The 21,702-nt window shown below is 33.8% G+C and overlaps 1 protein-coding gene across 1 annotated transcript in view; it reads right to left on the bottom strand.

The window, feature by feature from the left end:
• The window catches only part of LOC145660912 (uncharacterized), a 68,228-nt gene that overhangs the window by 25,459 nt on the left and 21,067 nt on the right, over positions 1–21,702 (bottom strand). Inside the window, exons 2-4 of the mRNA XM_081726346.1 lie at positions 18,401–18,859; positions 10,121–10,342; positions 8,754–8,978 (exon numbers count right to left, since the gene is read on the bottom strand). Coding sequence (XP_081582472.1) covers positions 8,754–8,978; positions 10,121–10,342; positions 18,401–18,859 — 906 coding nt within the window. The remainder of the gene's footprint in view (positions 1–8,753; positions 8,979–10,120; positions 10,343–18,400; positions 18,860–21,702) is intronic.

Below are 21,702 nucleotides of genomic sequence, written 5' to 3' on the forward strand. Positions count from 1 at the left end.
ACTAAGTAAACTTTCGTATGCTCTAAGATATATACAAAAAAAAAAGATCATGCAATACTGTTTTTTTTTTTTTTTCGCATTGATCGTTCTGAATTGACTATAAGATATTTGTATACATTAAGTTACGTTGTAAATTAAATTATTGTAATGATAGATCTATTGAACAAACGAAACTTATTATCGTAAGTAAAAATAAAGTTATTGTGGTCAGTTACATTGTTGAGACATCATGTGTTATTCTCTTTGACCCAAATTCCAATCATGACTCGTACGATTCAAGCTGACAGCGATGTCAATTGATAATTCTTCAGAAGTAGAATTTTGAGATAAGAAGAAACCTGACATACAGTACACTGTTTACAAATACATTTTTTGCATCAATATTTTGTATCATATGAAATGATACAGGAAAAAAAATGAAGGAATATATATTTATAAGCCTAGTAGCTGAACTTTACAGCGTAAATTTAACTAACAGATTAAAAACTAGAGTGGTTCAAACGGACTGTCGAGCAGCAGATTAGTTACTCTTTACTACATGCGGTCTCCGATTGATTTTCAATAACGACACAAGTTTTTTTGGCGTTGACACAGCATTGTGAGTCAAATTGAGAGCTACTAAAATTCAAACATGTAACAAACAATCTAGCAAACAAAGAACCTACGTTAAGACATATCGCCTAATTTAAATAAACTTACACACCAATGTTCTTTGCGGATTGTTATGATTGTTTTCAAAGGTTTGAGATAACCTCTAACGTTATAATGGGAAGCTAGACAATCTGTTATCACAGGTTCCTCAAACGCAAATTATGTAGTAACTATGCCACAGAAAATAGAAATGTATCCTTAGGGCCTATATTAATTGCTGGGTGATTGATAAGTCATATAGGTCTAAGTGTTACTTTTAATAATTAATTAATTAGTCCACAGTGTAACATTTATTTTTACATCGAAGCTATATGAGACGTGGACCTAAAAGTTAGCGTGGGTTCTGAACCGTATGAGTTACCATCCAGCAAACTAAATCGAGCCTCCTACTCTGAAGGCGCATACGCTAATATAACCACTGGGAAAACCTAAGTGTTCGTTGATACGTAGTTGATCTATCCACCCATAACTTGAGGTCAAATTTGTACAAAAAATTGCGAAATCTAACCTCAACATAGCCTGCTTTCTCTTGCCTGACTACTTTAAAATAGTTAAGAATCTAACCATACCAACTACATATTTCACACTGGACACTTGTCAATACACGTGAATGATTTTTTCTTTCTTTTTTTTAACATCAAGTAAAAGTTAATGTCTGATCAATTACAAATGGAAAAATAAAATAAAAATTAGAACACGTGGTTACAATTCTATCTCTGCTGCATTTTCTTCAAACACTGTTTGTTGTTTTAGTGTCATGGCGCAATGTAAAAGAAAGAAAAAGAAGAAAGCTGGCTCGAAAGAGGACATTCAACTTTCCGTCTGGCCTCTATCCATTCCATTCTTCACAGATCTTTCCGTAAAGAACATACTTTTTAATTTTCGTCTCCGTTTTTTCCTTCTTTCAGTTAAATAAAACTAAACAGAACTGCAGTTTAACAGTTTTTTTTTAATGCACGATTTTTTTTCTTGTAAGATCTTCAAATTTAAGAATAGAAGGTCTGTGAAAGCCTAAAGGTCGGAAGTACATAATTCCTAAAACGGGGAACGATTATAAATATTATTATTCCAAACACTGCAAGAAGACCGTCAATTAACAAGATGAATATAACTTCTTAAACTGTATACAATATAAATTATAAATTACTATAATCCAACATCATAAGTAGTTTATCATATTGTTTATATTTGTCACGTACTGTGTGTATCGCAGCAGCTTTCATATAAAAGCTATGCACTATGTAATAAGCTGTTTATATTGATATGATACTTGTTTATCAGGAATCAAAACTTGTATACCAACGGGATATTGCTTCACCTAGCTTGACCCAGACTAGTTAATTGATTGGTTTCACAAACAGAGGGTACACGCTTCTTAGAATGAATGAAATCGAATATAACTAGTCATGTTTGTCGCATAACCGTTATTTTGATAAAAATATGTCTATCAAAATAAGAAATCCCCCCCCCAAAAAATCCTTGTAATTGTATATATATATCGCGACCCCCAGATTGAGAAACTCCAGCTTAAACCGATCAGCCGTCGGTTCGAAATTGAGAGATGTATGGTCAGCATATCGCGAATTCCATTGGAATTACTTGACTCTTTCAGGTTCCCCTCAATCGTTCTTGCGATGGTGGGTGAATCCCGCATCGCCAACACATCTAGTTTCTCATACTTGTCACCCTCAAAGTAGATCTACTGATCATAATCAGCGTTTGATGACTTCAATTGTATCACGGAAACCAAGGGCCAATTCAATTAGCAGATGTTGGCATTTTTGTGAGACACAATTATAAATGTTTTTAGTGTTCATTAAAAAAAAAAAAAAAAAAGACATGCCATATGAAGCAGATTATTAGTTGCATCTATATATAGCCACGAGGTAATTTTATATCAGAAAGTTTAATTACGGAAAATCAGAAGTAAATTTCTGAGGAAGTCAGCTAGAATCTTTAGCTAAAGGTATCATCTCAGCATTTTGATTGGACTAAGGAGAATCTTCAATTGAAATTGCCGACGACCGCAAGGTTTGAACTCGGAATTTTGTTCCTAATTGTGAAACAAAAACTTATCAGTTTAAATACGTTTAGCTAATTGCACACAAAGAGCTCCTAGTTCCCACTTGATGCTAGAGCTAAGTATTTTTCTAGTACAAAATCTTTAAGTGACACTTCATGAAAAACTTCACGTGAAGTAATCGCAGACTTTAGACAATAATTTTACTTATACGATCATAGAAAAGTATTTAAGAAGATAATAGATTATGTTTCATCGGCAAAGAAGGATAGTTGAGAAGATACGAAAAATAGTTGAACGTTTACCTAACTATAAATATATCATTCTGGAATACAACTTTTCTCCACAGACAGTGTTTGAAAGAAAAACTCATTTTCGTAATTTAAAATTAAGAAAATAAAAAAAAATACTTTATACAAAAGAATACGTAGTCGTCAAAACTTTTTAAAAATTTTTTTGTAAAGTAAAACAAAAATATTTTCTTAGTAATAATTTTCGTTTACATCAATGCTCGCAGACCACTCGTACATTGATTCAACAGAGACAAGAAGTTGAAAAGGGCTTAGAAAGAAGAATTTCAAGTATAATTAACATTCACGTTAATGAACAAATACAAATGCCAAAAAAGACGAAAGAAACGAGAAGGGTTTATATAGGTTTTGTAAATACTACTCCAAATTACTTAGCATGTACTTCATGCATTTGTCTTCTACTGTTCCCTTTTCAGTTTTACAGACATCTTCTTTGCATTTTCATTAACTGTCTCTCTCTCTTTTTTTTTTTTCACGTTTGTATATTTTGTGTAAAGTTCTCGTTCCTGTTGACAAGACATTAGTAATTTCCACAGTTGCCTTGGTAAAATGAAAAGTAAACTGAATTCGCCAAGAAGAAGAATACGCCAGACAATACTATTTATCCTTTACAAAATCATCTTCAAGTTCAGTGATACTATGACCTTGACATTATAAAGATGACAAACTTACGTCACATATTAGAATTCGCGGTTTTATTTACGCAGTAAATGTTCATTTGAATATACTTAATCTAATAATATGGCAAACATAACAGCTTCATTAACATGGGTAAATTGTCTCCACGAAACTTATTACATCATGATGGAGACAAACGTTTACACTTTGGTCTTTCGAATGACTGCCTAACTGGTTGAACTTTTGTTATTGGAATGCCAAATTCATACCGTTGTACAGCAAAAATAAATTAGAAATTGCTGTCTGAAAACTGTAGTCCAATGGTGTAGTAACTGTAGTGAATATACCGGATTACCTTACTTTTAAATATTTATAAATATCTGTATCAGTATGTCGAGTGATATGTGGTAAGTACCTTGCAAAGAATTTAGAATTTCTCTTTTTAAAAAAAGTTTATTGATTTTGGTTTCTTTCATCTAAATGTGTGCCATGACCAAGAAACAGTTCATCGATAAGAAACATTTATTAAATATGTTAAAGTAGAACTCGAATCTGGTTCGTATTCATATTATCGGGTTTATAGTTAGTAATATTAACAGCTAAGTTATCCACAATTAAATCCATGTTCTGAAAATTTTTGAAATTTAATGCAAAGAAGCGTCGGGACACAAGTATGTATTTTCTTTACACATTATTTTGTAACTTTAGCCACACTAACTTTTGAAATAGGGATCAAGATCTGCTTCAGTTTTCTACTATCTATATATATAAAAGAGAACGTACAAATCCTTTGTTAGCTCATCACGCTAATACGGCTGAACCAATTTCTTTCATTTTTGGGGGGTTATTAAGATTTGGACCCTAGATGGTTTTTATCATATCACTTTAATTTTCAATTACCAGTGTCTTGAGATAATTGACCATTCAAGTGTCCATAACGTACAAATCCTTTGTTAGCTCATCATAGCTAAATCTAACCGTATTTATATGCAACCCACATGACCGTGTCACTCGGCGGGTTAACATAAATGACAGGCGATATAATGTTAACATTTACTCCAATCTTCTATGGTTTTTATCATATCACTTGAAAGCGAAAAAGTAAAAATTATCTAAGTAACAAAGTTTATTGCGTTCCAGGGTGACCGCAGCGAAGCGGGGTGAACGCTGTCATATCACTTGAAAGCGAAAAAGTAAAAATTATCTAAGTAACAAAGTTTATTGCGTTCCAGGGTGACCGCAGCGAAGCAGGGTGAACGCTGCTAGTGTTTTATATACGTATACATCCTATAAAATAAATATATTCATTCATTTTCTAGGTATATCAAGTGTCTTGAAAAATCCCATTTGAAAAATAAAAGCACCCATTCATAAATTTTAGGACCCCTTGTTGCATCATGTAAACATTTCCGAAAGAACATCACAAAGCGACACTTGTTGAAACACCCTTAAAGTTTTGCTTTCAGGGGAAGGAAAATGAAACGCCAAATCAACAGCATTCGTACAAATATACAGAATAGCAGTTGTAGTTTCAAAATATCTAGTGTTGTTTCTTAAACACGCTAACAATATATTTTCATAATTCAAAATCCGACAAAACACAAAAATTACAATTATCTTCTTTTTCAATTCATTTATTTAATATGAATTTAAGAGAACGAATTTGGGAAAATCTCATTAGAAAAATGCTGTTCAATAATAATAATAATAATAATAATAATAATAATAATAATAATAATAATAATAATATAAAACAAAATACATCAAAGGAAAATTTGAAGAACAGATAAGCATCATATTTTTGGACCAAAAGATCCAATATATTTCAGTCAACAAGAATTTTAGCAATGATTCAAAAAAGTGAATCAAAAGATTGAGATCTTGGCCAAAAATTTTAGGAATGATCAAAAAATGCATCAAAAGATTGCGATCTTCACCAATAATTAGCTTTTCGATCAGGGGCCAGAAAATCTTTGAACCGCCACTAAATTGAGTTTTCGTATTTTCTACGGAATAAGCACATCGTATTGAGTTAAGTGATAATTTGAATTTGGCTACACTTCTCCAGGTAGGCCCTATAAGGCTCACAAGAAAATTTTTGATTGAAATATATTTGATTTTTTGATTTAATATATATATATATATATATATATATATATATATATATATATATATATATATATATATATATATATATATATATATATATATATATATATATAGTGTCTCTTAAAATATATAAAATTTAGCAATTTTCACTAGCACATAGTTGATCTAATAATTAAATGAAATACAAAAGAAATTATTCATGCATCAATTGATACATTTTTGTGAGTGCTTTAATGCATTTTCATACGTTATATTAGGCTTATTCTGTGACAGTGATTATTCTGTTCATATCTGCAAGAATTAACTTTGAAAGTGAGGCAACTTTGAGAGAAACGTAATCTGCATTTTAATTCTACTTTTCACCAGTTTTGAAAACTTATTAAGGTCCTATTTACGAAGGTCTGAAATGGTGATTTAGCAATTCCAACGAAATAGCTGTAACGTCTACAATTCCCACGTAAATAAGCGTCTTAGTATCGAGTATTAACCACGGAAGGAGAACTTCGTTTACGAGTTTGTCATCACACAGTAGCTGACACTTTAAAACGTCACACTATGACATACTAACTATACCATCCGTTTTAAAATACCGCGAAATTATTACCTGTGCGTTTCGTTAACCCACACGGATATAAAATAGAGAGGAAGGGAACTCAACAATAATGGAAATAAGAAGAAAAAAGAGCTTATTTTGTTTCAAAAGTATATTCATTTCTGTCTTTTCATAGCATAGTTATGATGCCACCCGTTTCTATGGTTACCAAAAAGAAAAATAAAAAAAAAGAGAGACGATAACGTTAGCAGGGTGGAAACCAGATAAGGCTGCTTTGACACCTTCCGGTTGAACAACTGTCGTTTACTACCAGCGATAAATTCTGAAGAATATGTACTTTCTTTGCAGTTTTTTCTTTCCTTACATATATATCATAGTCAGCGACACCAATAGTTTCAAGGTAGTTGCAGTAATTCAAGAAAAAAGATTAAAAATATATCGTAAAAAATAAAATAAAATAAAATAAGGTTAGTATTGCGACCCAGACAATCATTCGGATGAAAACAATATTAATAATAGGTGAACAGTAGGCAGTAACACTCACACTAAAACGATATGGAAACCGCAAATAAAAACAAACTTATTTGCAAGTTTTATTACATTATTGATTATAGACTTTACAAGTGACAGTGTATTTTTAAGTACTAGCATTAATCTTTTAAGTACTAGCATTATTAATCTTTTGAACGTATTATTCTTGAGAGTTTGTAGAAATATTAATGTTAGTAGCTCTTTAACAAAACTCAGAATATTGATATTTCAGTTGCTAGTTGCCGGATTCGTGTAACAAGTTTAGATTGTCAACATGTATTTCGTTTTATATCAGGTAGTCTAAAAAGCAGTGAGCCTTTTTTACCTACGAGACAGCGTTAGTGTCCCGAATTTCAGAGTATATGTATCGCAGCGAATCAGGACTAACGCCACTCGACAGCAGAGAATTGAAGCTAGTAGATGTGAAAAAAGTATTTGAATTCTAATTAGACATAAGGTATTAAAAATGAATAAGGCTTCCGCAAAACTGCTCTGCATTTTACACATTTTATTTCGATAAAAGTACAAATGCTCCGAAGACCCGTGAAATTTGTGTTATTTATAGAGAAAATATGTTATCAAATGTAACAGCTGAAAGGTGGTTCAGTCGCTTTAGTTATGGTAATCTCGATGTCAAAGATGCTCCTCGCAGTGGGCGATCAATCACAGTAATAGTGGATGGTATTCTGGCAAAAGTCAAGAAAAATCGGCATGTATCATCAACAGTGACCTAAACACCCATCACAAACAATGTTAAATCACTTGAAGAAAGCTGGTTATAAAAAGAAGCGCGATGTTTGGATGCCACATGATCGGATGCAAAAATATTTACTCGATCGAATTTCTATCTGCGAATCTCTACTGAAACGTAACAAACTCGAGCCATTTCTGAAGCGGTTGGTCACGAGTGATGAAAAGTGGATAAACTACGACTACAATGTGCGAAAAAGAACGTGGTCGAAACGAGAAGAAGCTTCACAATCTATGGGAAAGCCCACACTGAAGCACAGGAAGATTAAGCAGTGTGTTTGGTGGGATTGGAAAGACATCGTGAATCATGAGCTGCTGCTGCCAGCCACAACGGTAGGCTCGGACCTGTACTATCGACAACTAACGCGAATGTACCTAGCGATTCAAAAGTGGGCGGAATGTCTCGACAGAAAAGGTATCGTATACCACATTGGCAACGCCAAACCGTGTACATCTTGTCAGAAATTGAGAGAAATTGGCTGGGAGATTTTAATGCATCCACCATATAACCCCGGACTTAGCACCATCAGACTATCATTTGTTGTTGTCTTAAGTTAGTCTCAAAGGAGGCCTGTGAAAACCAAATGTCATATTTTTTTATCCGAAACCACAGAAATTCTATGGCGGCGGGATGATGGTGTTGCCGAAATAATGTCGGATCATTAAATAAAAGGTGCGTGTGTCGTTTTATAATGTTCATTTCAAATTACAATGAATGTATTCTCAATTTTGACTTCCAAAGGCTCAATACTTTTTAGACAACCTGATATTATATACTTAATTTTGGCTTCGAGGTGAGGAAAGCCTCCGTACAAAATAATTTAGAAGCAGCTCCTGCGTCAGTGCATCTAGTCGCACACTCAATAGACTAATATTGACTAACACCAATGACTGCCTAACAATTGATTAACGGATTTATATCGTTGGAGGAAACAAGACCCTGCAGTGTGATGCAAATTGAGATCGGTTAATTGATTGGAACATAAAGTTTCTTTTTTCAATACCGACCTTGAATGACCTACTGTTCAAAATATAATTTGAACGACAACTTGGGTTTTCACTAATAAAAGTAGCGTGTGAGTTAGCTACTTAGTCAAGAAGGTTGACATGGATTTGAATCGGAATTTGGCGTAGTCAACTGTAGTCTGATTTAAAGAGTACTTCAGAGTAGAAATCTCAAAGATAAGCAAAAGAAATATCTGGTACTTACCTTTCATCACAAGAGCAGTGCATGATGGTGCTTATTCTCCAATTAAACAGCCCATATTTCTCATCGAAGGCTGGTATGAAGAAGCGACAGCCTGTGTCATGGACACGACAGCACTTATCTGCACCTCCAAAGCCTCCAAGTTGGGAATATTTATCAGCGGTGTGGCCCTTACCGCACCATTTTGTACCTGGGACTCGAAACACGTCCATTATGTCCCGTTTCTTTCTGTAAGGGCAACCGGACACTGTGACTTTTGTTTATCTTATGTATATCTATATTTTTATTCTATTAATCCTTACATGGATCCAACACTTACCTGCTGACCTGAAAGGGGGAAAGGATGCTACATGCACGAACTTGCAAACCGGCCTACACCATAGTCATGATTCTGTAACACTTAACATTTTTTATGTAATTAATAAATGGTAGAAAAGTTTTATTTTCTTAAAGCCTGAAGAGGAAATGTTTTCTGAAATATGTAATGATTACATTAAGAACTATTTAATTTCAAACAGTAAGATCAGCTATTTCAATTGCAGTTTCTTTCTGCCTGATCTTCATCCTTACAAAAAAAAAAAAAAAAAAAAAAAAAAAAAAAAAGAAATGCAAATAGATTTGTTGATACTTCATTGTTCAGAAACTTATTTCTGTAATGATAAGTATGCGATTTGAAATAAATTGTAAAAATTAACAGTCGTTGCTAAGATTAGGATATAGCAAGTACCTGCTAGTGTTGGTAGATGAGCACAAAATTGTTTGACGAGTTACCCGGTTCAAGTTCCTCTCGTGGCAAAGAAAATATAATAGAAGGTTTGAAACAATGATGCTTGATAATGACTTTCCTAACATAAAAAGGACCAACTGAACACGTGTCTAAAGCATCGTAGTTTGTTGACATGGATCCAAAAGAAGAAACACTCATGTCCATTCAGTTGCAGTGATTTTTATAAAAGTCTGCAGCAACATAAACATTATTGATTAATGTTCACTAATACTAATATAAGAAGAATGATTGATGAAAAATCCTGACAAATTTCTTTCTCGTGAATTTTATCTCCTTAGAAAAGCAAAATGTTTTGGAAAGAAAACGGTAAAACAGGATTAGTACGGCGATGTTCCATCATAATGAAACGACATTTGAACATCTCTGTGTTACGTTTAAAATATACTTGCTTCAGTATACTTTAGTTTCTTTGAATAAGAAGAGCGAAGGAGTTACTTTAAAATTTCAGTGACCGTTTGTGAGTTGGAGCATGTAGCAAACTTGTACTTCCTTGTTCTTTATAGACAGCAGGAGGAAACTCGAAAATTCCTTTTCTTTGACTTTCTTTCTATCTTTGGAACATGTCTCAGAATGAATGCATTACCTCTCATCGCAGCCACAATGGCTGACTGTGAAAAGGCGGTAGTTCAACAGATGATATTTTCTTGTGAGTCCTTCGATGATATGAGGACAGTGATCATGCTGACGACAACAGCGGTCGGTGCGGAAATGTGCACCAAGTTGATACTGTTTCTCGGCTGTTGTCATGTGCCCGCACCAGCGAGTACCAGGAAAAGAAAACGCCTGTATAACACTCCGTTTAGACCTGAAACCAAAGAAGAAAATTCGAAAAACAGCTGCTAAAAAACCAAGTTTTCTTTTTTGGATGATGTTTGTTGTTTTAACTTTCTTGCAGACACAACAGCAAGCCATGTTGTATGAGATGAAAACAAGGATTATGAAACCAATAACTTTTTTTTTTCAGTTTCTTTTGCTGGAAAGAGACAGAAGAACAGAAGAAAGGTAGTACAGAATAATGTTGTTGCAAAAATAGAAGGAGAGGACAAAATCTCTACAGAATTTTCTGCAATGTTTCGAAAGCAAGCTCCGTGATTTTTCTTTTTATACATTTTATTACAAATTATCTAACTACTTGTATTTATACGTAACTCAGGTTGCATTTCACGTGACTAGTTATTTTCGAGCGACAAAGAAAAAATTTCATTTGAAATTTCATGGTCTTATCATAGAGTAGTCTCTTACGCCCACCCGTAGGTACAGACGGACAGTGTAGGAAAACCAGAACGGCTATAATGATTTCGTTAATTTTTCTTCAGTGCCAGGAATGAAGTTCGGTGGTCACGCAGACAGAGAATTAGATACGTGCAATGTTGTCATTTTCCTTAGGTATAATCCATGCAGACGTCAAGCGTCATGAAACAAGCTCAGTACAAAGTCTTAAAATGATACAAATCATAGTGTCTGAGTCTCGATCAGGGAAAGGTTTTCAATTTTTGTAGTAAATAAAATTTCAGTAAGTCACGTCAAACACTCATCAATTTCACGTGGACTAAATCCTTGTTGCTATTTTCATTACGGCTCCTTTGCTTATTTGAACCAGAAACTGAGTTTATTTTCGTGTGCGTATTTCGGATACCCTATAATGTCAATGCGTCAAAGCAGTTTTTCGCTATTACTGCAAATGTACCTCGTAACATTCATATTTTTTTCTTGGTCAAACAGGTGTCATATAAAACAAACAAATAGTAAGTTGAAAATATTTCCGGTGGAAAAAATTCGAATATCATCACATACCCGGGCAGAAGATAATTAAGGGGGGGGGGTCCCTAAGAACAGTTGATGCGATTCTCACTCTTTAAATCGTTGTCACGACATTCATTGTAGCGCATGTAATTATATCTTACTGATTATACCGCATGTAATTATAACTCGGTAATACAAACAGAGATCTAGAACAGATCTTCCTAATTTTCGAAGTTAGATAGTTAGCCACCCTGCAAGAACAAATGAATTAATATTCTGCATCTTAAAGCTGCACTGAACACAAAATAATATTGTTTTCATTTCGACCTTGAGCATCTGTCTAGTCTTTTGATAAATTTTCTTAGTAGTTACTTCGTCTGATAAAGTCAAAGAGGAATTTGACCATTTGAATTCTTTAGATCATATCGTCTACCCGATATTTCAACACATCGCATATATGTATGTTTATACGTATTTATAGTAATAGCTTGTGTGTTTAGTATTGATTGCTTTCATGGATAAAAATCTCGACTCTGGACTCTGATGTACCTTCCATCATCTATCAACGTAAACGATTTTTGTGTGTTTATCTAATCTGTAGGTGAAATTTAGGATTTATTAATTGTAAGATAAAACTTTAGGCACATTTCCTGATTCTGGGTGCTTTTCTTCATAAACGCTGTGAAATATCACAAAATATTAGATAATGTAAATATTAAATTTCTCTCTCTCTCTCTTATAAAAAAAATAGGCTTCCTAATTCTGATAAAAACGGAAACAAGTACGATTATAATTGGTCTCCAAGGAGCATCTTCAGATGAGAGGCCTCCGTCAGAGATTTACATCAAGGTCTGCTTAACCTTCATGGGCGCGGTTCTAATAGCTCCTCTGACGACCCCTTTCTTTAATTTACAAGACTTCCATCTAGGTCATCTTTTAATTGTGGCCAACAAAATTTTCTTTATACAAGCACTTCCGACCAGTTATCTGCCTTTTCGTTTGTGGTTGCTGATAGCTGGTTTTAAATCCCTAATATATATAACTTTACTTTCCTACTGTGGTTGATTTGTATTGGCACGCAGCTTACTTCTTAGTCCAGACGCTGATTCCAAATTAGTTTACAATGTTAGTGTTTGGGCTATAAAGATACATCTCAATTCTGTGCTTTGCGAGCATATTTACAAGAGAGTCAACAAGGTTTGGTGTAATATAAATATATATTTCTGGTATGTTACTATGCCAGAGAATTAAAATAAGCTCCGAAGTTAATGAATGCTTGGAAGCGGGAAGGGACTTGAATTTGGATTGAGATGGTGTTCGAAACGTTATTGCCTAGAATCACAAAATATCAAGCATTTGGTGCTGAACTTCCATTTCTAGTTTCTAGCAACCATACGCATATAGCAACAAAAAACTGAATTGGAAGTTTCTACAGTTTTACACGTTTAATGACTTCTAAATATTTTTTTTTTAAATGATGGATGTTCACTCATATGTACTCTTTGTACGTACAAAGATCCATCCGGTTGACTGTTCAATGAATTGCATCGGAATTTCAATTTAAAGTTAGAATATTTAGTGGATTCTTCAAGATTAGTTCGACCCTATTTCCCTTAAATAAGGGCAGACTTTTGATTAACGAAAGTCGAAAATTATAATTATCTTGAAAAATATCTTTAATGAGTCTCTCCATATCTTACAGATCATGAAAATTCTTTGTGCAGCATATATCAGAAAATTAAAAACCACAGTTTATTTATGTATCTTTCTTCAAGGTTATTGGGCTTTATTTGGAAATTATTGATCATATAAAATTCAAGATGGATCAAATTAATATTATAAGCCCCCATATATATGATATAACAATGTTACTGAATAATTTAATTCTTACGCTTGTTGACATGTTACTAAAGTCAAAATGGCAAAATGCTGAACGGAAAAGCCAATGCGGTCGAATTTAGTATTTGTAATTGTTATTATGATTATTATTATTACAAGTCTGAAGTAAATGTTATGTAGTTTTAAAATATTAAGTAGATTCCTATATCAAAGTGAACTTAACATTGATGCAAAAAAATGGAAAAGGTTCAGGCACTTCAAGTAAAGAAGGTCCATTCATAATAATAATTATATTTGATTCAATATATTTTCGTTGAAATCACACTTCTTTTTTAACGTTGATTCTGCCAAATGGAAGCTCGTTCTTTTCTATTTTATGCTGTGTTGCAGTCATGTCACAGTTACAACGATGTAAGGCTCGATTTAGCAACAAGCAAGCTAGCAACTTTTTACGCGCAACCAACAAGATACTTAAACTTATTAGCTAGTCAAAACATGTCTACCAGTGATTTATGTCACCATGTATGCTCCTTGTGAATGCAAATACGACACATTATGTCCACAAGAAATTGCCAAACACCTAATCTCTCTCCCTTTCTCTCTTATTTATTTTTTGTTAAATCTCAATTCTGAAGTAGAAGCTAATAAACGGAATTGCAAAATAAAACTGGACGAAAGCAATAAACTAGTTATAAACTCAATTGTATACGGAAACATCATCTTCAGGCTCTTCCAATGTGATGAGCGAAATGTGTTTTAGTACTTAACGATTTAACACATCACGCCATTTTTAAGACCTTCAGCGCTCCCAAGCATTCAGCAAATTAATGTTGAATAATAATAATAATAATAAAAAAACATAACAGAGAAAAAGGCATGAACTCCAAAAAGAAACATATCAGTGAAAAAAAACCTTCGATTTTTTTTTTTTAACTTCAGCAATCCGTTTCAGATTCGATGCTATATGAGATATGATTCTACGATTTTAATGTGGAATCCGAACTATATGCATTACCCGTCGGAATCAAACCTGAGCCCTCAGCGTGAAAAACCGACCATTTAGCCACAAGGAATCTGTAAAATCTTGGAGTTTACTGACCAAGCTATCTAACATCTCTATCTGAGCCAACAGAATTTAGGGAGTTGTCTCACTACAGCTATCAGGTTATGAAATAGATTAACGATTCTGGGTTATTTAAGAAAGACTGATATTCGACACTACCGAGTTTCTTAATGTATCATACAATTCCTTTTTCTTAGCTATAGAATTGCTGTGGACTTAAAAAACAGTTTCAATTTTCTTTCTTTCTTTTTTCCTTTTCTTCTTTTTTTAAACATAATTTTGTAGATCCTGGTAATTTGGTAGACTGGTAGTGCTGAAAGTTGTATCACTTTTAAATGTCGAGGTATTTAGCAATGTTCTGAGCTTATTTCTTTCAACAGACATTGTAACTAAAACAAAAGCCATTTAAGATTCAACTTTATGTTACTGTATTCTTTGTGGTCAGATAGTCTAGATAAGAGTGTTGCAGCTGATTTGTCACTTTTTCAAAAATACAATTTTCAATATCATGGTATACAAATAACAATATAAACATACACAAAAAAATATATAACATTTACGAAGCACTAGACCTAAATGTTTTAAATTTTGATACAGTTCCTTCTAGTTTGTATTTTGAAAATTATACTGTTAATGCATCGAGAAAATCTCTGAAGAAGCTGTATGGATTTTGACACGTGATCAGTCTTTCTTTATTTTCCAAGTCTTCTTAGTTTTCATTTTCGTAGCAAAGTAGCTAAATTTGTAATAAAATGTACAGAAAAGACATAATATTCAGCTTGCTTTGTTTAGATATTTGCTTGTGCATTTAGTTATCAAATGATTTGTGAAACTCTGTTAGAAATTACTAAGCAGAACAAAACAGATATTAAAAGAAGTACAGTATAATGGTAAGGAAAAAAAAAACGCCCAGACAAGCACACTTGTAGTAAAAAAAAAAAAAAAAAAAGGCATCACACACACGCACACCATGCAAGAAGAAAAATAGACACACCGAAGAGAAGACTAGATAATAACTGTCAACATTCGAAAAGAAATAGATATGTCAAAGTCTGAAGAGAACAACGGTGCACCTGCAGAGGAAAAGAAACACAGCCTTCGCAAAGTTTTCATGAAGAAAGACTTGTAAAATGTGGCAAATTGTACACCCGTATGCATGGAAGTAATCCCAGAATGCCACGGATGTACACCATGCGTACAATCACGATTTTTAAAAGTGTTAAGTAAATTTTAAGCTGTTCGTATCATATATTCAAGCGCGGTTTTTCTTTTGTTTAATTTTTGCTTTGTAATTTTTTTTTTTCAAATAAGCTATATTAGCCAAGTTTCCTCAAGCTTTCCATAAGTTGATTTCAGGTTAGCAGACCCAGCATAACTAAGATATTAAAAAAAAAATTAAAAGATCCTTAGGTACCGATTTACGAATTATTCGTATCATTTAGATTAATAACGCAAACTACAAACTACACTAGTTTTAAAAAAAAAACGAAAGAAAAAACACTACAAACACAACAAAGCTGCTGAAACGGCAAGCAAGGAACCTAAAGCACTAAGAGTTGTGGCAGATCATTAATAAAGATTCGTGAGAAATAAAATGATTTATAGCACTGAATTAAGAGTTACGTAGAAACGTAGATTGGCATTCCAACTAATTGGTATACATTTCAATTTTTACACTGTCCCAATTATTTAAATAACTTGTAGAAAAAAAATATTAATTGCTTGTAGAAAAATGTATAAAATATTAATATTTATTGCATTTGATCTAATTGGTTCAGAGTTATTTTGATTTTTTAAATAGAAATACATATGTACTAATATTTTACCGCAAGGTCCAAGAACTATATTTAACCCTTCATTTATATCTGATCTTTCTTTCTTTTACTTCGTAACAGAACATCTTTCCTACACTATGTTCTATTATAATATATCAGTGGTATTTCAATTTGATCTTATTTAATGTTAACATCGAGGAAAACTATATGAAAGAAAAAGTTGTAAACAATTTTTGAAAACGTGTCCTTAAAACTCAGTTACACAACTCAGCAGCGAATTAATAAATAGAGTTGAAAAATGCATTGCTCATTTCAGCAACTTTGGTTCTTGCAAGTAACGCCTTAACATACCGTATAAACTACAAAATTCTATAAAAATTATATAGAATTCCTATATAACAACAACTAGTCATATTATTAATTCAAGTTTATTATCAATAAGGGAAGGGTTTAATTACAAATCATTAAACCACTAAAACTAATGAATAAGAGACTACAAGTAATTACCATAAACCAACGTTAAAATGCTTTCCTTTAAAAAAATAATAAAAAAAGAAACTACAATGAAAATCTACTATGGGGAATGGGATCTACCATGGGTGCTTCCAGTAAAGCGATTTGAACATGCCGTGCAGAAATATAAAAATAGAGGTGCAATATGTAGGCTATAACGTATGATGTTGGCACATGAATATCACAAATAGATACTAACATTCAGACATACACATAATACAAGTATAGCATTACATCGCATAATAGAAATCACATATAAAACAGACATGGCAAGTAAAATTTTACGCTAGAATTTATATAACAAACAACATAACGGTGTATCAGATTCATGCATCTTTATTGTATTTTTTTTAAAAAAAACTTCCTAACTTCATAAACTTCCTAGCTTCATACATAACTTCATAAATGCCCCTTTTGAAAAAAAAAAATCGTATTCCTCATAATTCTTAGTTTTCTTGATCTCCAAAAACACGAAGCATGCCAGATAGCAAAATATCACAAGCTATACTTTCGTTTTTAAAAGCTAATATTAACTATAGTTTCCGACAAACAAGACAATTTGGAAAATTTTACTGCATGCTCGATATTGGTAACTCATCCAAGAAAATATATACAAAAATTTAATAATTGTACAAAGACAAAATGACTAATATAATATATTTTAATTTTTTTTAAACGATGTCACATGTCCAGCATTGAATTCAGACATTTGTCTCACTGTAGTTTCCTTTTATCGTCCTCATGCAATGCTTCGCTTCGTTCTTCCGTAGAAGCATACGTATCATTGCATTGTAATCAACTCAACAATACCCGACACTACATTAATTTTGGAAAGTGAGCCACTTAGTACATACAAAAACGCAATAAACGAACTCATCAGTGCTTTCGAGAACTTTCATGATTGGCAGAAATATGAATGTCTGACACTTGTGACGTCATAAATTGTGCGTACAAATAACTGGCCTATACAAAAATATCTTTTAAAGAGCAGTTATTGGTTTCTTTACTAACATCTACCGGACGAAATTGAAATTTATAAGCGTGATCCTTTTTACTGTCTCTAACAGAGTTTAATATCTTTAAATTACTCACTATTTTTAAGCAGTGAAGAGAGAAATAATGATCATTAAGAAAAATATCAGGATTCAACGCTGAACACGATCCAATGATTTTTTTGTTTACTAAATATAACTTCCACTATATCCGTATGACGTAACCAATGGCGGCTTTTGAGGAAAGTCACATAGGTAAAATTTAAATTTGTATCGCTTTAAACTAGGGCTAAATAAAGAAAACTTGTCTAATGTACTAGTCTGTATATACAATAATTAGAACATTAGGGAAGTTTTCTTACCTTAGTTTTAAGTTTTTTTTTTTTTTTTTTTTTTTTTTTTTTTACGGACGACTTTTTTCAAGAGTCGCCTGCGAACAACTAAACCTTGAATTCATATTTAAAATTTTAGTTTAAAACCTACAGAACAAATACCCTCTTATGAAATCCAAATTTGTTGCATTACCACTAGATGTTATTCACAAAATAATACCTAGTTTCTTCCTTCTTTAAGACAAATTCCTATTTTTTTATTTTTTTTTTTTTTAATTTCCCATAGGTACACCTCTTACTATAAGTTTACAGTGCAGGCTTACTTTAACACACAGTATATTTTTCAAGCCATATATACACGGTCCTAATTAAATTTATTATTCAATGTCCATGTACTCGTGCACATTGTTTCTTTGAGTGGAGTTCTCTTTGAAATACAAATTAAAGAAACTAATACAGAACTCACGATCGTTCTTAATATGTTCATCTTCCCACGGAATAATCTTTGAAAACAGGAAGTGCGAATGAATGAAGGAAGAAAATGGCAGATATAAAACTTGTTGAAAGGAAGGAAAATAAGTGAAACATGTTTCTCTTTTAACTTACCTTTCAATCTGGTCTTTGGCTTGTTGCTTTTCTTCTTCAGTCCCATGCTCTTTCTCTCTGACTAGTTTTTTAAGTTTTCGGTGGTTTTGCTTGCATTGCTGCTTGAGTGCTGGATAGTCCAGCCACTGTTGAAGATCATCTGGCAACGGACTGTTGTCCAGGATTTGGAAAGTCACGTTCCGAAACTCGGGAATGGCTGTGTCGTCATATACATCCTTGACTGAGGAACTGTCCTTCGTGTCGATGTCATCATCATCATTGTCATCGTCATCGTCATCATCCTCTTCCATCTTCTCAGCACCTCTTGCTCGTTCCACATCTTCTTTGAATGTATCCAAAAATTCATGGACAATTCGCTTTTGTCTAATGTACTCACAGTCTTGGAGCTGATTGTCGCCTGAATAAATTAGTTGTATAAAATGAACTCCATCCGTTACTTGACGTAGAATGAGATTCTTTCTGTAAAGATACAAAGAAAAAAGAAGTTTGTGGTGAAGCCATCAACAGAAGTATACAGATACTGTACAAAAATAATGATCATAATAATATACCACGATTATAGTGGGGTGGGGGGACACTGAACAATTTCATGGTAATTTACCTTATAAGCAAACGGTTCGCAACGAATGGAAGAAACCTTACATGGAATCGAAACCCCAATATGTTGTTCAACACTCGGTGCAAGCACTGCGCGATATCTGGTATAGAATGGATGCTACGTGCGTGGAAATGAACACATGTGTTCTGTTCAGAGTCACCCGCGATCGAGGGGTGAAACTGAACAAGGGAGGGGTGACATTGAACATTTAAAAAAAAGCACTAAAAATATGCAGAAATACTGAACATATATATTTTAGGGAAGAATAATCTGCATGTATGATCTGTCCAATAAGAACAAAGGAAGAGATTTACTAAAGTCAAAACAAAATCAATAATATATCTACTGTGTATTAAAACTCCTTGGGGAACGTAGACCCCGTAGAACTAAGCAATGCTGACATGTGCTCATGCACTGGTTCTGCATCGTTCACATATAAAAAGTACATTGTCACCAGTGCTCACACAGACTATGTGGTACCAACGGCTGCATCTTGAACATTGGATCCAGTTACCTACTGCAGGTAACCCAGGACAGAGAAATGAAAGCGTTTGCAGCATTACATCACGTAAGTAACGAAACATTTTCTCCTTTCTCGGCGCATGTCACGAACAATGCATTTGAACAACCTTTATCTGCCACAACACGCTTTGGTTTATTGTTGAAAGAAAGGTCAGTCTCTTCCACGTTGTAGATGTGTTCCGGAGAGTTGACCAAGCCAGTGCCTTCTATGGTTTGATGCAGGAGATCAAAATATTCTGTGACAATTTCACTGTTGAAAACTTTTGCTCTTGTAAGAGATAGCTGTTTCAGGGTTCGTAATAATAATTCAGGGTTTCGTTTGGGAAACAATTGAAGCCAATCTTTTCCGCCTATCGCGTCTCCCTGTTGAAAGGGTGTTTCAGTGCTTTCTTTTCAGCGAAGTCAAATGCGGCTTTTCTTACATTTTGCAGTGTTATAGGGAAAACTTTCCGTGCCACCTTGAGCAACAAGTTTGCCATTTCGTCTTGCTCTTCTTTCCCAAGCACGGGCTGACCTCCTTGTGACCTCCTACTGACAGATTTCAACCGCAAGTGTAACGTGCCCTTGGGTATCTCGTATTTCTCGGCAGCCTGGCAGAGGACAGATTTTTTAATTTCCTCGAAGGCTTGCGCCATTGTTTGCTCATTCTATCCTTCCTATTTTGTGCCATTCTTTACTCTCTTGTAGTCTCTGGGCAGCTGTAATGAAACATGAAACCCTGATAAGGCACTGGATACAAATTGTACAGTAAAAACATCATAACAGCAATACAAAGCTGTGTTCAGTGTCACCCCATCAAATCTGTTCAGAGTAACCCCACAACGCAGGTTGTCGGTTAAGTGTTCGTAATTTTTCACAGATGGCAGCACCAGTCAGCATGTAGCAGTCAGGCATGACCAAATCCCCGCCAAACTTCAATGCATCAACAACGTGGTTCTGTGCTGTCTCTCATAGAAATTACACACTATATACACAAGGTCTCAAACTACAGTATGGCTATTTTATTGCTTGATCCTTACATTTGTGTTTGTCTCTTTCGCGTTCCTCTCCAAAATAAACGTGAGTTCCTCACGCCGCACAAATATTTAACTCACCACACAAACGTCTTCCAATTCCACCAGTTTCTACCAAACTCAAGGTGGCGGTTTTTGGAAACAAATGACAAACGTTAATATGTTCAGAGTCGCCCGCCGTTCAGAGTCACCCCACCCCACTCTAATTGACAATCTCTCTCTCTAACTTCGTCCACTGCTTAATTTGGTCTTAGTTTGTTGAAATCGGAATTTATATACAGATGTATGTTATTATTTCTTTGTGGGAAGATCTCTTTGTGAATTGAACATTCTTCTGAGGAACCATGTGTGGTTAATTTAGTAAGATTTTACACTAATATTGTTTCATGTCCACTGTCACGGTATTGATCCAGTATAGTGAGGCAAACTGGGAGAGTTACTTCAATTGAAAACAATAAATAGTGGTACTCTTTTACTGGAAATCATTATAGATGGATAATAACTTCTTTTAAAAAATGTATCCTCCCGAAGAAAGTTAAGAATACCAGAAGGGAAAAGTTGACAATTGGGGAGATAGAAAAAAGTAACAAATCAGTATTTGACATACCCTTCTTTACTTCTCTCCCTAACTCCCTTCTTCATTTCCCAATCTCTCATTCTACCTTCTCTCCTCCTTTGTCATCGATTCTTCTTCCAATCGATGCTCTTTTCAAATTCGTATCTACGGGCGAAACAATGAATTTATCGACAGCGTTCTAGAGTTGAAACTTAAACATGGTATAAAAAGAATATACTGTGGTTTTATTGTGTCCAATACGTAGTAAATTAGTCCAAACAGAGCTATGTGGCTGGTAGTGCTTCATAATTTGGAGGTCCTTGGTTTGATTTCTAAAATTATTTATTGTGACTTATCACATTCGAACACTACGACCAAGGATGTACAGAATGCTGAGATAGTACCTACTCATGAGATCACAGACTTCTTTAGTTTCCTTCCATCAGATTGGGATTTTGTGGGGTACAATCCATGAGCCTTATTCTAACTACGTTAAAATCTTAAATAGTAGTTGTAAATCTACCTTATCGTACGATTACTTTTGTTTCGACTAGTCTGAAGTGATTTTCAGTAGGAATACAAATTTTCCGAATTTGACATATCATGAGGCAAT

This window comes from Thermobia domestica, chromosome 9 (genome assembly GCF_964235325.1).
Source record: "Thermobia domestica chromosome 9, izTheDome1.hap1.1, whole genome shotgun sequence".
NCBI classification, from domain to species: Eukaryota; Metazoa; Arthropoda; class Insecta; order Zygentoma; family Lepismatidae; genus Thermobia; species Thermobia domestica.